General features: G+C 28.2%; 1 protein-coding gene across 1 annotated transcript in view; it reads right to left on the bottom strand.

The window, feature by feature from the left end:
* IKKbeta (I-kappaB kinase beta) overlaps window positions 1–18,617 on the bottom strand; it is a 54,022-nt gene extending 35,405 nt beyond the window's left edge. Inside the window, exon 1 of the mRNA XM_065509870.1 lies at window positions 18,383–18,617. Coding sequence (XP_065365942.1) covers window positions 18,383–18,497 — 115 coding nt within the window. The 5' untranslated portion in view covers window positions 18,498–18,617. The remainder of the gene's footprint in view (window positions 1–18,382) is intronic.
* Window positions 18,618–19,854: the final 1,237 nt, after the last annotated feature.

Here is a 19,854-nt window from a genome sequence, read left to right on the forward strand (position 1 = left end):
CATAAAAATCCACCCGCTAGTAATGAATTATTTAATGGAATAATTAAGTAATCAAATTTAATTTGATTTTGAAAATTTAATTATGTTTTAATCTTTTCGATAGTTTTTGTAAATTACTCGTAAATATTTTGTTTAAAATTCTGCCGTAGGTCGTAATAGATTATAATTTAAATGTTTCAATTCAGGGATGGCAAAGTTGGTACAATTGTACTTTTTTTGGTACAATTCGAAAATGAAAAGTATCATGGTACACCAATGACTCATTTGGTACAATTTTAAAATTATTTCTAGCTTAAAAAATAAATGTAAAAATTTTATTTTTTTATGTTTTAAAAATTTATTTAGTAAAAAGTTTTATTAACGAATAAAATTTTAATAAGTTTGCTTTTTAAAGTTATAGCAATGTTTGTAATAGTTGTTGAAATAGGAAAGTAATTACTTCAGATTATTATTATACCCTTCACCATGAGTGGCAAGGGTATATATGTACAAGTTTGTCATTCCGTTTGTAATTTCCACATTTTTCATTTCCGACCCCATAAAGTATATACACATCTGCTCAAAATAATAGATACACCTAATTGGAAAAAATTTAAATGGCGGTAACATTGAAAATTTCCTCGCAAGCGTTAAGAATACATCATATTATTAAAATTTCTATCTGGCAATGTCATGTCAGTCAAAAATCTGGCAACTATTTGCTTTCATGTTGATTTTTAAAAACGAATTTATTTGAATTACAAAAAATTATTTGCTCATAAAAATAGATACACATCAGTAATTTGTAATTTGTTTATATACAATTTTTTTTTGTGCAATTTTTTGTTCCTATTTACGTGAAACAGTAAGTTAATTTAAATTTTAGCAACAATTTTATAAAAAATAGGACTCTTTTGAAGAAAATGGGACGAAATCATCATTGTACCGAAGATGAGAAAAAAATTGTTCAAACGATGAGAAATCAAGGAAAATCATTACGGGAAATAGCAAAGACCATAGGAAGATCTTTACATTTTGTCCAAAATGCTTTATCTAAAAAACAAAAAAGAGAAACTCGCGGTAGACCAAAGAAAACCAGTCCAGAAACAGATAGGCGGATCGTCCTTATGGTTAAAAAAGACCCTTTCATATCATCGAAAGCTATTTCTGCGGAGCTATGTAACGAAATCAGTCCACAAACAGTTCGTCGTCGTCTTTTACAAGCTAAATTGCCGGGAAGAATTGCCAGAAAAGTGCCACTAATGCGCCAAAAAAATATCAAGACAAGATTAGAATTTGCTAAAGAGCACTTACAATGGTCCGGGTGTGAAGGCGAAAAAAAAATGGAGAAATATTTTATGGAGCGACGAAACAAAAATAAATTTGTTTGGAAACGACTGCCAAAGAAATGTACGCCGACCAAAAGGAAAAGAATTCCACGTTAAATTTACAAAAAAGACGGTAAAACATGGCGGGGGAAACATAATGGTTTGGGGTTGCTTTTCATGGAATGGTGTTGGTCCGATATTCCGAATAGAAGAAGATACCATGAATGCTAGTGGGTATAGAGACATATTGGAAAACGTAATGCTTCCATATGCATCGGAAAATATGCCATTAATATGGACATTCCAGCAGGACAACGACCCAAAACATAGTTCAAGATTAGTTAAAAACTGGTTCTTGGAGAATAACGTACCTGTTTTAAGCTCGCCCAGCCAATCCCCTGATTTAAACCCAATAGAATACTTGTGGAGTGAATTAAAGATAAGGCTTTCGAAGGAAGTTTTCAAAAATAAAGACGATTTATGGGAGAAAACGCAAAAAATATGGTACGAGATTCCATTGGAGAAGTGTCAGAACTTGATATCCAGTATGCCCAGAAGAGTGGAGAAAGTTTTACAAAACAAAGGTGGATATACTGGATACTAGCTTTACTTTAATAATAAACTAATTTTTTTAAGATAAAATTTATTAGCTTTTGTTTAATAAGAATTTTTAAAAATGTATCTATTATTATGAGCACCAAATTTTTCGAAATTTAAGAAATTTAATTTACTTTATAATATTTATTATTAATTATGAAATATTTTGTTTTTGTTTTGTACTCTCCTTTTAACTATAAATAAAAATCGACTGAATTTTTTTTATAATTTTACAATATACCATTATTTTTTTTCGTTTTTAAAAAATAAATTTTGGTGTATCTATTATTTTGAGCAGATGTGTATGTATATTCTGGATCGTTATAGATAGCGGAATCGATATAGCCATGTCCGTATGTCCGTCTGTGTGTTGAAATCAACTTTCCGAAGCCCCCAAATAACTTACATACACGATTCATACATCAGTCACCCTTATTCTACTTGGCGTCGTCGACATCGTCGTCAATATTGAGTCAACAAATGATATATGTTACGCTAATATCGATAACAATTGGTAACTTTTGACAGCGTTTTGTACTTTAACCCGACTTATAAAAGTATAAAATTCTGTAAAAAGTTACCAATTGTTATCGATTTCGGAGAAACACATACCATTTTAAAATTGGTCCACAAATGGCTGAGATATAAGGAAAAAACTAGGACAACCTCGATTTTTGACCTACTTTGACCTATATCTGGGTTACTAAGTCATTAATATAGACAATATGGATATCTAATGATAGATATTTCAAAGACCTTTGCAACGACGTATATAAGACCATAGTAAGTTGGACATACAATGGGTCAAAATCGGAAAAAATATTTTTTAACCCGATTTTTTTTTTCATCAAAAATTTTTGTTTGTCATAAATTCTTTTTCCAAAAAAATTAATTAAAGAAATTTAAAAAAAAAAAATTGTAAAAACTTTTTTTAAAAAAAATTTTTTAAAATATTTTAAAACATTAAAAAAAAATTTTTGATTTTGTTTAAATAAAAATATTTTAAAAAAAAAATTATTTGTAAGAATAATTTGGTAAAGGGTATATAAGATTCGGCACAGCCGAATATAGCTCTCTTACTTGTTTTGGTACAATTCGAAAATGAAAAGTACCATGGTACACCAATGACTCATTTGGTACAATTTTAAAATTATTTCTAGCTTAAAAAATAAATGTAAAAATTAGATTTTTTTATGTTTTAAAAATTTATTTAGTAAAAAGTTTTATTAACGAATAAAATTTTAATAAGTTTACTTTTTCTTCTAATGATACTTTTTAACTTATCGATAAAAAATTTAGAATCAAGGATAAGAGAGAACATTTTTAATTTTCTGGCTATGATCGAAGGGAATCCTCTTTATTCTAGTCTTATAATACATACCAGTTAAATTAAAGAAATGTTCTGCTATTTAAAAAAAATACAGAATAACATATTTTCAAATATTAAAATATTTTTTAGTACAATATATGAAAAAAATATTTTATATTTTTTATCTTATTTCAAGTGAAACAAAATATTGTTACGATTTATAAAAATTTGATTTGGTACAATCAGTTTCAAAAAATTACAATTTTTAATGCTTGTTGGTACAATTTTTAAATTTCATTTGCCCTTCCTGTTGCAATTATAACTGCATTGTGTCAGCCAATATTATTTGTCAGAGAGTAATTATATTTAATATTTTTTTTCACTCCCCTTCGCTTCTAGTTTTTCAATATGCCCTTCACCTTAAAATAGTATACAGTGAGCCTCAAAAGTGTGTATACACCAAAAATTTATTGATTTTTTTAAGATAATGAAAATCCTAACATTTATCCATCGATTAAAATGTTAAAGTTTCGGTTTGTTAGAGATTGGGTTGAATAATAGATTCGGTTGTAAAAAAAAAAATATTTAAGCCGGACTATAATGATTTTCATTATCTTAAAAAAATCAAAAAAATCGCTGGTGTTTACACACTTTTGAGGCTGTGTGTATACTTTAGAGAGAACCACATGGTATGGAGAGGATTTAAGAAATAGTTTGTTAATTTTATTTCCAATACTCATACTAGTTCTAGTGTTATCAAATATTCAATCTTGTAGACATAAGGTTTCAAACATGATGAACATTATGGCTATCAAAATGTTTGTTTTGACAAGTAAAAAATCATAGTGTGAAAAAAAAATATTAGAATTTTGCAAAATCATGCATTTTCCACTGAACTATAGATTAAAATTAACAAACATTTGAAGTTACATTTACGGTTTCCCTTGTTTTAGGAAGCATTTGTAATAGTGCATTATCTTCGTTTTGTACTACGAGTAAGTTAATTTACGTCACCGTTTTTTACCCTTGCAAAAATGCATGCAATGCATGCTAATACGTATGCTTGTTGTGATTGTGCGAAAGTTCACATTTTCGCAATGGAAAAATACGGTGACGTAAATTAACTTACTATTTTAGTTAAAATCATTTCCAACATCAGAAAAAGAAATAAGATTTTAATAAAATACTTTTATACTAAATATACCGCCATTTGTATGTCCATACTTTAATTTTAAACTGATCATAAAATAACAGATTTTTTAACAACAAAAGTTACTGGATAGTTTTTACTGGTACGAGTTTAAAAATATACAAAACTCGAAAAAAAACCTCAAAATTAAAAGCATTTATTTGTTTACTTAAATAGCATAAGAAAATAATTACGAATTACTGTGATACTTAAAAATTTAAAGTAAAGAAGAAGTCATTTTAAATTGAAATGATGCTATTGTTTATAAAGCTATTGTATATAACACCATAACATTCAATCATTTACTGAATGCTACAAAAAATAAATTTACAAATTAAGACAAAGCATTCTAGAAATAAATAATAAAAAATAATAATTAAAGAAAACTAAATATCCACAATCATGCTTATATTAGGATGACTAACTGGGTTTTTCTATCGGTTAAAAAACCCGTTTTTATCTGATTAACTGCTGTCGGTTTTTTCTAAATGTTAATTTTTTAAATATTGAATAAACCGGTAAGTCATATTTTCAGTTTTTAAGAACATGGTTTATGATCAGAAACTACAACTCTTTTAGAGCTTATTTGTGGTTTTACTAATGATGTGCTTTTTGGTATGAGACCACGAAAATATATGTATTTATCCATTTAAGAATTTTTTAGTACATTATATGCCCGTCAAATAGTTGGTATTGATTGGCAAAATACTTGTTGCTCATACGTTGTTCAGATAAAATTCCTTTTCTCTCATTTGATTACTATTAGTTCTATTTATAAGCCAAAATATCAAAAATGTGCATTTTGAATTGCGTCAAAAAATAAGTTCAGTTTATATTACATATTTCAATAAAAGAATGTATCTTGATTTTTTTCAATTGATATATTGAGTATTTTTATTTATTGTTTTATAAATGCGCATTTCATAAAATTTATGAAATGTGTTCTTAGCCTTATACCGCGCCAATCATTAAAAATTTTAATTTTCAGCTCTTCAAGAGCAAAACGCGATATACACTGTCTCAAACAATTGTCCGTACCCCATATACAGCTGAAAACATATTTGATTATAATTCGAAAAATACTTACCCGATTCGAATAAATTAAATGTTTTTTTTTTTTTAAATTGAACAAATGATTATAAAAATTGCCAATTAATAGTAAAATAAAAAAAGGTTTACATTTATTTTTAACAACAAAATTAAAATTAATTCAAAATGTTAACTCAAAAAATTGTCCGTACCCTATATATACAGTGTTGGAAAAAATAATAGAAACGAATGCTTTTTTTTAAACTTTGTAAGTATATTAGTCAAGTTTAGTTTTGTTAAAAAATATTTATATGCAATCTTGTCTATCAGACATACAGCATATGAAAAAACATAATCATTCCGATTTTCATTTATATTTTAATACATTATATGACTAACAATGTAAAGAATCAATATTTTTACTGAAAAAAATAATAGAAACTCTAAAAAGATTCAACTTTTAGAAGCACATCTTTATATCTTTGGTTAAAAAACACAACTTCATTGCATCTGCGGCTCATGGAATCAACTGTGATGGTGTAGGGTGCAATGGTAGCTGGAGGTGTGGAAAATCTCATGTCTGGGGAAAGGACGATGGACAAATTTAGTTATTTGAATATTTTAAAAGAAAATTTAAAAGCTAGCGTCATTCTTGCACGACAACGACCACAAAACCCACTTCTATGGTTGTGCGAGAATGGCTCCTCTACAACGTTAAGGATGTGGTGGGTGATGCTTCCCAGACCCCAGATTTAAACCTCATAGAAGATCTATGAGTTATTTTGGAGAAAAAAAATTCGCCAGCATAAAATAACTATTAAGCAAATGCTGAAAGATGTCATCGTTCAAGAATGGTGGTATATTGGTGCAGAGACTACAGAAAAACTGGCTTTATCGATGAAAAATGACTTAAGAGATGTAATTGCTGCTAAAGGACACCACATTCAATATTAAGGACATCATACATCATCATAAAATGCATTTTATAAATTGATATGTATGTAAATTTATATATAGGGTACGGACAATTTTTTGAGTTAATATTTTGAATTAATTTTTATTTTATTTTTTATTTTTATTTTACTATTAATTGACAATTTTTATAATAACTTGTTGGATTTTTAAAACACATTGGCCCATAATCATAGTCAGAAATAAAGAATACTTTAAGAGAATTAAACTCGACTTTACTCAAGAGTGGACTTTAGGTCTATCATAGACAAGTTAAAGTATACTTCTGACGTTGAAGTCGACTTTAAATATAAAACTAGCATCAGCTGTTCTTCACCAAGTAAAAAAGTTCGGCAGAAAGTAAAAAATGTTTAAGTTACAAGATATTGGTAGAGATTTTGCAATTATTGAACAGTTATCAATAAAATTAGTACCAAAATATTCTAATTATGATATTGTTACGTTTTAACCTTTTCAAAACGTTTGGTTTATTTCCTTTAAATAAACCGGATACTTTTGATTGCAAATAAAAGCCGTTTAGTAGTTTGAAAATTGTAACAACTCTTTATTTATTTAAAATGTACAACAACAGACAGTTTATAACTTCTCAGAAATACAGACACTTTATATTCACCCCTATCGTGAAAAACATGTGAAATTTATGTTCCCATGAAATATTTATTTCCCTCGAAGGGAAAATTGCTATCGTGATTTTCCCTTAAACTTTTCATTCACAATAGCTGATTTTGTTCGTAGCAGCTGTTTATTGTTTACAAAATTTCATCTAAAAATTTCACCAGTCGTAATTCAGCTCTGGGTGGAGAAAGAGCTCGCGCGTCATTGTCATTATCGCTTAAGGGCAATCAGGCCGTCCCTTTTTCGCTGCCTTGGAGAGTTTTGCGGCTCACTCTCGCATTGGATAATGTTTGGCGTCGTCTAACTGTACCGCGTTCCAGTTTCTCGAAGTTTGCATTGTCCACATGCAATCGTTTTTGGTTTTCGTAACCTAACTTTTTAATAAATGATTTAAAGTTCCAGCTTCCTATATGAAGATATAGGTCGACCGGGAACTAAAATCAACGTGGGATAACCTGGCAATTTGAGAGTTTTTCAACTCCGCCAACCAAATTTAAAATTCTAAAAAAAATTTCACAACATGAGGAATTTTTTCACGTGAACAAAGTTTATGAACGAAAAATGGGAACATATTTCATGTGAAATATTGATTCGCGATAGAGGTGAATGTATACGAATTCACTTGAAAAATACAGCACACTTTAAGGCACTCAGTTGATGTTTATTCAAATAGCGTCTCTGATAAACTGACTCACGACTGCAACCTCTGCCACTATTTATAACACTGCCATCTGCACTCTAGATTGTTCTTTAACTGTCAAAATTCGAATATTCTAGATCTTACTAATACATACGCCATCTGTGGTGTACTTTCTACAATGTTCTTTAACTGAATATTCGAATTCGAATACAGCGTTGCCAACTTACGATCAAATCAACTGAAAGCTTTTATTTAATAATGTCCACAGATATGTTACAGTTCGCTATTACAGCACTGTTATTTGAAAGCATTATGCTACTTTTAAATCAGCCCTTAAAATCGTTATATTTGAATTCAAGTACAATTTCGTAACAATATTCATCTTATATATTTAATTTTTCCACAACAAACAAATTTTTTTTTTTGTCCTGGTCCCGGTTTTTATTATTGTTTTTTTTAATTTTGTATGTCAGCTGTTCAGCGTTGCCACTTGTCTGTATTTTGTTGTATATTGTATGAAAATATTTTCTACAATTGCGGTGGCACCCAGTTAAAGTCGGTTCAATTTAAAACATAATTTAATTTTGACTATAGTTGCAAAATAATTAAAAGCAGGTTTTTATTTTAAAGTTGTTTCTAAAAAGAACCGACTTTAGTGTTTGACTATGATTATGGGCCGTTTACTTTAATCGAATCTGGTAAGTATTTTTCGAATTATTATCAAATATACATATTTTCAGCTGTATGGAGTACAGACAATTGTTTGAGACAGTATATGTACAACCCGAATATGGTAGAAAAAGTAATGTAATCAAAACAAACAAAAAAACAAAACAATGAAAAGGGCAGTTTAAATAGAAAGAGACAAACAGAAAACGATATTATTTTCTGTCTCATGATACCTCTGTATACTTTGTGTCTTAATTGATCTGGAAACTAGTTGATACTGAAACTCTAAATATTCATTCTAGTTGAAGGATATTATATCTTGACCATTACGAAACCTCTACAAAAAATGATGTATGAATAATACATGTGTTCATTGTTCAAACCTTAACAGAAGTCTCTAAAACCATCTGGACCGTTAAAATCTAATATTGTTTTGTTTGCAAACACAATTTTCAGAAAAAAATTTGTCATAAGGTTTTTAACCCAAATTCCAACCGTTTCGTTTCATCCTTTGATTTACATTTTCATAGATTAAGTACATTTACGGCCATTTTCACAATGTACGATTAAATGTTAACGTGAACTTTAACCGCAAGTTAGGCTAATATGAATTTCACAATGTACCATTAATTCTTAACTGACACTATTTAACAACAAAGTTGCTGTTAAATATAACCGAATAAATTTCGCCGGTTAGCATCTTGTAGGTACCTTTTGTTTATACAATTTGCTTTAATAACTCCCAAAACTGTTTTTGATGCGCTTCGTAGTGTTTGAAGCCATTTTTCAAGCATTTAGAATTTAATCCTAAAAAGTACTTTGAAAGTACTTACTTCTAAAAAAACCCATATGCCCATAGGTAATTTGGTTGAATTGTGATATTTTGGATAGAATTTTACTATATTTTATTTGCCATACTATTTAATATTTCGTTAAAAAATATTGTATACAATATATATATATATGCATGTAAAAATAACTAGCTACTGTATCATCTATGGCAAACACTAATATCCCCTGCCAATTCTTCCAAAGATAACAAATTATATTGTGGGTTATGTGAACGAATTAGAAATTCTTATGAAAACAAACAACGAAGTACGTGCAACCACTTAAATCATGATTATTTTAAAAACCAAGTAAACCGATATTTCCTTAAACATTTCGTGATTATTTCGTTTATGCTCTTGTTGTATCCTCTCAGAAATATACAAAAAAAAACTATTAAATAATATTTGAATTCATCATCAACAATCTTTAAAACAAAAAAAATTAAATTCAACTTCATTTTTAGAAAAGTTACAAAGATATAGTGCCGGTCAAAATAATAGCGCTACAGAACGTTAAAGCAATTAACATGGAAAAAAAGTATATAATATTAATGTTTTCGTTCGAGATATAATTATAATTTGACTCTATTTATACACAGAAAAATGTTTCAAAATAAATAGTATGATTTGATTTCAATTCATAACAATTATTAAAAATTTCTTAAATACATACCGATGCCTTAATATAAAAAGGCCCTAACCCGTTCTTTTTAAGTCGAGAAAAAACGAAAATCTGGACATACAAAAAAACACGAGTTAGGGCCTTTTTATATTAGTTTTCAAATAAAATCTAAACAGAAAAAGTTTTAATTTTATTCATTTCAATTCATAATCACCCTTATCGTGGTTGGCGTAAACGTCTTACGCCTACGACAGTTAAGGTATAGATTAAAGAAACAGTTTGCATTTTATCTTTAATCTAGTACGAAACTGTCGTAGGAGTAAGATTAGAGATGCTAATCGGGACAGATTTTTGAAAATCCCGGGGATCGGGATTTGGTAAAGAATCCCGAAATCCCGATCCGGGGTTTCGAGATTTTCGGGAAATCTAAATGTCTTTACAATTGAAAGTAAATTTTTTATTTAGCAATTAATTTTTATTAGACACTAAAAAGCATACTATTGCATCTATGGTTTCGTCAGCCATTCTGGAACAAATTTTGTTTCCGACATATGCTGCCGCCGAAAAACATCTTTCATATTGGCAAAACCGTTTGCAAATACTTACAACAAATCTGCAAGTATTTTCCTATTGTTCCCTCAGAAATAAAGTGATCTATTTATGTTGCATGTTGCAAATCTACATTATAACTTGGTTTCGTTATTGTTATTTGGGTTTTTTACATTTATTAATAATATCTTTTAGCAATCGAAATATTTTCATTTTGTTCGAGCTCCTCACTGGGATAAAATCAATTTCGTTTAAAGAGAATTTAAATAGAGTTTTGTTAGATATCTTACAAAAAAATGTGACGAATTGATAATCCAGAGCCCCAAAAATAACCAAAAATACCGCCTTCCTTTATTAACTATGTTGTAGCAGGAGTTGAGCTTAACAACTTTCCTGAGCATCACTTTGCGATATTCGGATATGTAGAATGTCAAAATGCATAAACAAGGCACACAAAAATTACAATTTCCCCTATTTATTTATGAAAAACGGATTTGGAAAATCCCGAAAATCCCGGGATTTAAAATTAAAAAATCCCGGGCTTCGGGGTTTAAGAAATCCCGAAAACCCCGGGATTTTCGGGAACGGGATTCCCCGTTTAGCATTTCGAATTTCCAAAAGGTATCAGACACCTGTCGGCTCTTTTTTGATTAAAGGCGGAAACATTTAAAATGTTACTGCTTGGCTTATTTGTTTTGGAGATAAAGAGATACAGGTTTTACCTGATTTGTATGTTTATCCCTTTTAACGATGCCTTCTTAGTGGATATATATATTGTAAAAGGAATCCATTACCCGAACTTCAAAGGCTATGCGATGATGAATGATTCAGTCAGTCATGTTACTCTTTTTTATAATAAATATTTTATTTATTTATCTTCAATTTATATAACCAATCCTTAGGGGCCATTAATGGCTAATAAAAGCTACTAAATGAAATAATTAAACATATTAACTTTTAACAAAAAGTAATTACAAAATTATTAACATTTTTTTCTTTTAAGCAAACATATCGACCCCTTAGCGCCAAATTATCGTAAGCGACATTTTCTAAATATTTTTTTTATTCCAGAAATTAAAATTTTATGGACCGACTGATGTTTTAGTGTTCTCAGAATATCAAAATTGATAATAACTTCAAAAATATAGGAGGTATGATTTTATCGTAAGTCAATATTTACATTTTACAGAAACGAATTTTATCGTAAGCGACACACAGTGGTATATAAAAAAAAGTGAGAACTAAATCTGTAACTTCTATATGGTTAGTCCGGTTTGAATGAAATTTCACATGCGCAAAGAGGAAGTGTATTCAAGTTTAAATTTTGAATAAGGGCCACATGGGCCAAACAGGGGCGTGGACAGGGGTCCCCAAATTAGCACACTTCGGGTAAGTTAAATTTTTAAAACAATCGCATTTCTTCGTTTGTGTTCTGATTTCTAAAAAATTACACATGTAGAATCTCCTCGTCAATCAATACAAAAAACCTCGTCGTACCTATCAATTATTTATTATAGCTTAGGAGATATTCGCATTTGAAAATTAAATTTTAACATTTTTACCCACTCTACTCCAGTTGTTTGATAATAACGGATCCAAATATTTCCAGATTTTCATTAATTTTCCTTTGTTGGACTATCAAGAAATGTCATATAAAAAAAATTTTTTAAATTTAATTTTTAAATATTTTTTTTTTAATTATTTAAAAATTTTCTAAGAAGATGTATAAGGAATTTATACTTTTTGATCAAATATTTCCAATGAAAAAAATTTGAAAATGTTTGTTCCGAGAGGACGAGGTCCACCCAAAATACGCCTATTTTTTATGTAAAATTCAAATTTAGGGCAAACATTTTCAAATCGCATAGTCGATATCAAAATATAATAACCCATTTTAGATGGCCCAATATGTTCTTAATTACATATTTTATAAATAATTATAGACAAAAAACTAAAAAATCTCATTTTTGGGATTTTCAAAACTTTTTTAGGAATTGCGGGATTCACGATAACAAATTTAGAAATTGGTTTTAATTTTCCATTTTCATAAAAAACTATATAACTGTAAAATTTCATAAAATAATATTCATAAATTAAAGTTTAATTTCAATTTTAAAATGTTGTATCTTTGTTGTTTTTTGTTATATTTTTCAAAAAAGTATTCCATGCATTTTTCAATTTCAAAAGCTAAAAACATTTTTGAAAAATAGAAAAAATTCCCTATCCACTGATGTATAACATGTCTATCTTATGTTTTTTACGTGGCAATTTAATTAGGGAAAACTTAATATCTCGCAGAGAATTTACACTGCTATTTTCATTCATATTCAAAAATTTAGAGACTTAAGGAATTTGTGTGAAACAGAAGTAATACCTCAAAGATATTATCAGGAGCATATTAATATGAAAAGTGATGATAAAATTGAGGACACGCTTGCAGAAAGCTACAAGGATGCTGATAGACACTGAAATTTGATAAATGTATTTTAACTCTTCTAATGTATCTACTTACTACATGTAACTATTTTTAACTTAATAATTTATATTCTTTTGAATTCATTAATATTTAATTTAAATAAATTCAAAACATAAATACATATACACATCTGCTCAAAATAATAGATACACCAAAATTTATTTTTTAAAAACGAAAAAAAAATAATGGTATATTGTAAAATTATAAAAAAATTCAGTCGATTTTTATTTATAGTTAAAAGGAGAGTAAAAAACAAAAACAAAATATTTCATAATTAATAATAAATATTATAAAGTAAATTAAATTTCTTAAATTTCGAAAAATTTGGTGCTCATAATAATAGATACATTTTTAAAAATTCTTATTAAACAAATGCTAATAAATTTTATCTTAAAAAAATTAGTTTATTATTAAAGTAAAGCTAGTATCCAGTATATCCACCTTTGTTTTGTAAAACTTTCTCCACTCTTCTGGGCATACTGGATATCAAGTTCTGACACTTCTCCAATGGAATCTCGTACCATATTTTTTGCGTTTTCTCCCATAAATCGTCTTTATTTTTGAAAACTTCCTTCGAAAGCCTTATCTTTAATTCACTCCACAAGTTTTCTATTGGGTTTAAATCAGGGGATTGGCTGGGCCAGCTTAAAACAGGTACGTTATTCTCCAAGAACCAGTTTTTAACTAATCTTTAACTATGTTTTGGGTCGTTGTCCTGTTGGAATGTCCATATTAATGGCATATTTTCCGATGCATATGGAAGCATTACGTTTTCCAATATGTCTCTATACCCACTAGCATTCATGGTATCTTCTATTCGGAATATCGGACCAACACCATTCCATGAAAAGCAACCCCAAACCATTATGTTTCCCCCGCCATGTTTTACCGTCTTTTTTGTAAATTTAACGTGGAATTATTTTCCTTTTGGTCGGCGTACATTTCTTTGGCAGTCGTTTCCAAACTAATTTATTTTTGTTTCGTCGCTCCATAAAATATTTCTCTATTTTTTTTCGCCTTCACACCCGGACCATTGTAAGTGCTCTTTAGCAAATTCTAATCTTGTCTTGATATTTTTTTGGCGCATTAGTGGCACTTTTCTGGCAATTCTTCCCGGCAATTTAGCTTGTAAAAGACGACGACGAACTGTTTGTGGACTGATTTCGTTACATAGCTCCGCAGAAATAGCTTTCGATGATATGAAAGGGTCTTTTTTAACCATAAGGACGATCCGCCTATCTGTTTCTGGACTGGTTTTCTTTGGTCTACCGCGAGTTTCTCTTTTTTGTTTTTTAGATAAAGCATTTTGGACAAAATGTAAAGATCTTCCTATGCTCTTTGCTATTTCCCGTAATGATTTTCCTTGATTTCTCATCGTTTGAAAAATTTTTTTCTCATCTTCGGTACAATGATGATTTCGTCCCATTTTCTTCAAAAGAGTCCTATTTTTTATAAAATTGTTGCTAAAATTTAAATTATACTTACTGTTTCACATAAATAGGAACAAAAAATTGCACAAAAAAAAATATTGTATATAAACAAATTACAAATTACTGATGTGTATCTATTTTTATGAGCAAATAATTTTTTGTAATTCAAATAAATTCGTTTTTAAAAATCAACATGAAAGCAAATAGTTGCCAGATTTTTGACTGACATGACATTGCCAGATAGAAATTTTAATAATATGATGTATTCTTAACGCTTGCGAGGAAATTTTCAATGTTACCGCCATTTAAATTTTTTCCAATTAGGTGTATCTATTATTTTGAGCAGATGTGTATATAGAATTAAACTTATTATCGCTTTAAATCAAAATAAACAAGAAAAATATAAATATCGTAAGCGACAAGTTTTTTCCATAAAAGTAGCCTAATATAAAAAAAATATATCGTAAACGCCATAATTAATGCACAATGTGAACAAACTATAATTTTTTTGCTGCCAATAAATAGCTTGAACGAAATTATAATATATCTCATCAAAATATTTTTAATTCTATGTATAAATTTCAAAATAATCAAAAAAAAACCTTCTCCTGTAAAATTTGTGTTTTGTCGCTTACGATATTTTGGCGCTAAGGGCTCGATATAAATAAATATAAATGTATATGAGGAGCCGCAGAACAAAAGGTACTTTTTTGAAAATTTAAATTTTGGAAAATTGATTTTTTCTAGAAGAATTCAACCCAAATATTATAAAAATACCAAAAAATCAATTTTTAAAAAAATTCGAAAAAGTACCTTTTGTTCTGCGGCTCCTCACATATAATTTAATAAAAGAAAATAAAAAAATATAGTTATCAGTCCCTTTTTTTAAAATATCATTAAGATTTAATAATAAAACAAAAATTATAAATCATGAAAGTGTATATCTTTTAAAATTTGAGGAATAGTTAAAGAGAAGAAGAAAAAAATATAGATCATGTATAACTATATAATTCATTAGTTTCCTTCGGAACGTATAAAGCGAAAATGAGAAACATCTTAAATCCATTGGTAGTGTATTCCATATTCTTGATAATCTTATCTGAAATGATCTTTCATACTCTTTTATATTTATACACAGAGAAAAGCTCAAGCGACAAAAACTAAATTTTACAGGAGAAATTTTTTATTATTTATTTCTTGTTTAAATTACGTTAGAGCAACAAAATTTAGTATGAAGATACATTTTGTTTCAATCCATAAAATGATTCCAATTGCTTTCTCATATCAGCAAAATAACAGTAAATTTTTGGCGCTTAAGCTTTTTTTGCTGTCATTCTTATGAACTACTGACAAAAAAAATTGTGTCGGTTGAGATATAATTTCTTATGACGAAGGGTTTTTTTCATTTAATAAACCATATCTTTTGTAATATATTTCTTTTTAGGTCATTATTGCCCCGAAGAACATTTTTTTCTAAAAAAGGAAAAATATAGGGTCTTTTTTTAAGAAAAAACTTAAAAAATACGTCCATTTTTAGATGTTCCAACTTTTAATGCATGTAACTTTTTGTACGTACGATATAACTGCCAGAAATTTGTTTTGATTTTATTCAGAATTTTATAGCAAAAATAGCTATTATCTGAAGGCTTAAAACTGGGGCGAAGCGAAGTTCGCCGGGTCCGCTAATATATAATTAATATATTTAATGATTTTTTTCGTTTTTTGGTTCTTAGTGAATATTTCGAGTTTCATATCATTGCAAAATCACATGTATACATATTTAAAATCTCTAAAGTCAATATTTTAAAAGTCTAACTCCTTTACTTTGAAACAATTCCAACTTATAGTTCAGAATTTTAAAATTTATAAACAGTTTTCAAATATTATACACTGTTGGGAATTGGACCACGTGCCGCTTTAAAAAGTTAACTTTTCTGAGCGGATGTCGAACGATACACTTCAAGAAGTTGAATTCTTGAAATCGAAGGTGGTTGAAAATGTTGACATCAGCATTGATGACATTGAAAATTGGTCAAATTACGGAAGATAACGATGATTTTGAAGTAATCGATAATAATACCGGATCAATTATAGAGCAAGATATTAAACAACCAAAAGTGAGCTTCTCGAAAACTGTTGAAAACATCAATATCTTGATAAAATGATAACGAATAAAATCAGGTGGAAGACCTTGTCAATATGCGCATGAAAATGGTCAAGAGCCATTACACAAAATAAAAAAACAAACAAGTCTCCACTGCTTCTTTAAACCACTCCGCACAAATTATTGTATACGTATGTGTTTAGTTTCTGAGCACGAAAATGGTCAAGAGTGACTGAACTTCAAACCAGCCGGTACAAGTGAAATCCAAGTTTATTCTTTGTAATGATGAAAACTGAGTCATTAAATGTATTGTATACATAGGTACTTATATTTTTTTTTTCAATTTTGAAAACCGCTTAGAAAAGTAATTACCATTTGGACATTTTCGAGAATCTACTGTATAGGTATATCCTGAATACTAAGAAAACACAACTTTTCCTTGGGTCTTACGATTTTGATAATATTCGGTAAACACATACCTTTTGAAGTTCTGTGGGCATTTCCATATTCTTTTAATCTCGCGATTGTACCTAAATATGTACCTACAATTTAATTTTTGTTTGTTTAAAATTATTTACATGGGTTGTAAATTTAAATATGTAGTAGTAGGATTTTGATTTATCAAATACTGGAGAATTTTAAAAACTCTATTATATTATTAAAATGTTTAATTTTTACTAATTATTTAAATGTAATGTTTAGAATGTGCATCTAAAAATTTGATTTGCATCAGAATGCATTTAAAACAAAATAAAGAGGATGTAATTAGCTCACAAATGAATTTTAAATAAATTCCGACATCAGCTTCATAAGATACGAACCATAGTGTCATAGAGCGGAAACTCTCCTGTCAAAGACCTAACTCAGTTGTCAGAAACCTAAGTGGTGAGAATGCATTAGTATAAAAAACTATGTGAAAACATAAACAACACTCGTAGGTGTAACTTTTTTGAGTAATTTTTTTGTATGAGTTTTTTCTAGTTTCCACTCTATGTTTCTCTATGATACGAATATTCAATAATTTTTTAAATGTCGACAATATCATTTATTTTTCCAAAAATTAAAATCGCAAATAAAAATACTTTTTTATTAAATTAAAAAAAATAAAAATGGAAATTTCGAACTAATAAGAATTTCTTAAATACCTATATAATTTGCTGCTGCTGCTGAATAAATTCTAAGAGGAAGTAAAGATATAAATTTGCAAAAACTATTTATAAGTAGCAATTTGAGCATCTTTTAAAGAAATCATTATTTAATTGTTATTTTACAAAACATACCTATGTATAATTATATATAATATATATATTACATACATACATATATACGTATTATCAAATTTAATAAAATTATAAAAATTCACAAAATGAAATAAAGAGCTCTATAACTCGGGAACTAAGTGAAGGCGAAAGATAAATAAAGATCCCAATATGTTCGGCATAAAAACTTGAACCTCTGATAAAAATCTCATTAAGAAATCAGAAATTTATCAATTTTATTACAGGTGCGATGTATTTTATAACAGGTTTGAAAGACTTTTTTGTTTTTGTTACTCTTTTGTTTACATTTTTGGCTTTATCACTTCTCTTTTGTACACAATTTAGTTTCTTCTATTTCTTGTTGATACTTAAAATTTTTTTGTTTAGTAATATGTATAAAGATTTTTTACCAAACTTCATAAACAAAATATGTAGGTATTAATTTAAGGAAATAGGAACATGTAAATACATAACAGATTTAACCTATAAAAACCCTTGTTTATTTGTATAAATTATTGTTTCAATTTGGATAAAATTTGTTTGCTATTTAGAGCTATTTCATTGGTATATACATATTTAATTAAATTTAATATAAGCAAAATATAACAAAAACGAAAACAAATACAGGCGAAATAATTTAGATTCCCTTAATATCACACTATCAATGGAATGAATATAAGCAGTATGTATATGGAAAAAGCGCCAATAAGCAAAACAATAAATTAATTCTAAGAATTGCTTATGAATCATCTTTATTTTCTATAGAATAAAATAATATAATTTACCAATTTCTTGTCCAGTTCGGTGATGTTTCCAGTGGTGGACTTCACCAAACGCCCCCTCACCAAGGGGCTTTACAAGTTGCCATTCCGCTGAAGATCTTAATGGCAGCTTATTCATTGTTTTATTTTAAAATTGGTCACCATACACTCAAAAACAAATAAAAAACTTTATAACGCACGTACGGAATTGTTGTGTATTTACGGAAACAAATGCACAATTCACTTCAATACAAAACGAATTTATAATATAACAAAAACGAAACTAACTAAATAAACTTTATTTATGCAAACACTACTGTGATTGACACACCGATAAAAGAAATAAAATTTGACAGTTGTCAGCTGTTTAGTTGAATGAGTTGCCGGACTTGTCTGTGTTATTGAAGTAAATTTAGGGTTCTATAGATGAAACGAAAAGCAACCTTGAATAGTCGACTTTTGGTAATAAATGAAGTCGACTTTTCAATATTTCCCATCAGGAAAACATTTAGCTTAAGAACTATATTCGAATTTATTTTCCAATTTTAATTTGACAAAAAAAATATTTTCTTATTACCATTTTTATCAATTAAAACAAATTATCGATCACGTTTAGACGCTGAGTAATTCAGTTAAAAGGTTGTACTTCGACTACAAAATAGGGTTCTATAAGTCGATTGTTCGAACAATCGACTTTTTGCTGAAAAAAGTCGAAATCGACTTTTTGCTGAAAAAAGTCGAAATCGACTTTTTGGTCGGAAAAAAGTCGATAAAATTCGACATTTTAGATTGTTAAAATTTTTATTTAATTTCAACATTAAACTAAAACTATTGCAATTTAGTACACTTGCATTTTTTGTAGTGTATGCTAATATAAATAATAAATAAATGATTATAAAATAAAGCTTTTTTCTACACAAAATTCTTTCAACATTCTTCTAACTATTATAGCCTTGATAAATTTTATTTTTATTGCTAAACATTACAAAAGGCGCATCAATAAATGTAGAAACTATATATTTTTTACAAGAAATGGTAAAAAGTTGAAAATAGTCTAAAAAAGTCGGAAAGTCGGCTTTTTAAAATTTTTTAATAAAGTTGACTTATTATGAAAAGTCAACTTTTTTAATATAAAACTTTATTAAATTTATTAAAAAATGTATTATATAAAATTTTTACAACAAAAATAAAAATGAATCTACTTTTCGACTATTTTAGTTAATCGACTATTTTATGACGTAAGCCTTTTTTGACAAAATGTCTATTGTTCGATAAATCGACTTATAGAAACCTAGTATTGAGTAGTCAAAAGTACCCACAATTTACTAGCCATATCCGTCTGTCCCTCTATATGTTGAAATAAACTTTCCGTAGCGCCAAAATAACATACATACATGATTCATACATCAATATATCCGGAATTCTTCCGGCTCAGTTACTATTTAAAATCGACAAAATAAGATATAAGGAAAAAAACCGGGATAACCTCGATTTTT

Source organism: Calliphora vicina, chromosome 1 (genome assembly GCF_958450345.1).
Source record: "Calliphora vicina chromosome 1, idCalVici1.1, whole genome shotgun sequence".
Taxonomy (NCBI): Eukaryota; Metazoa; Arthropoda; class Insecta; order Diptera; family Calliphoridae; genus Calliphora; species Calliphora vicina.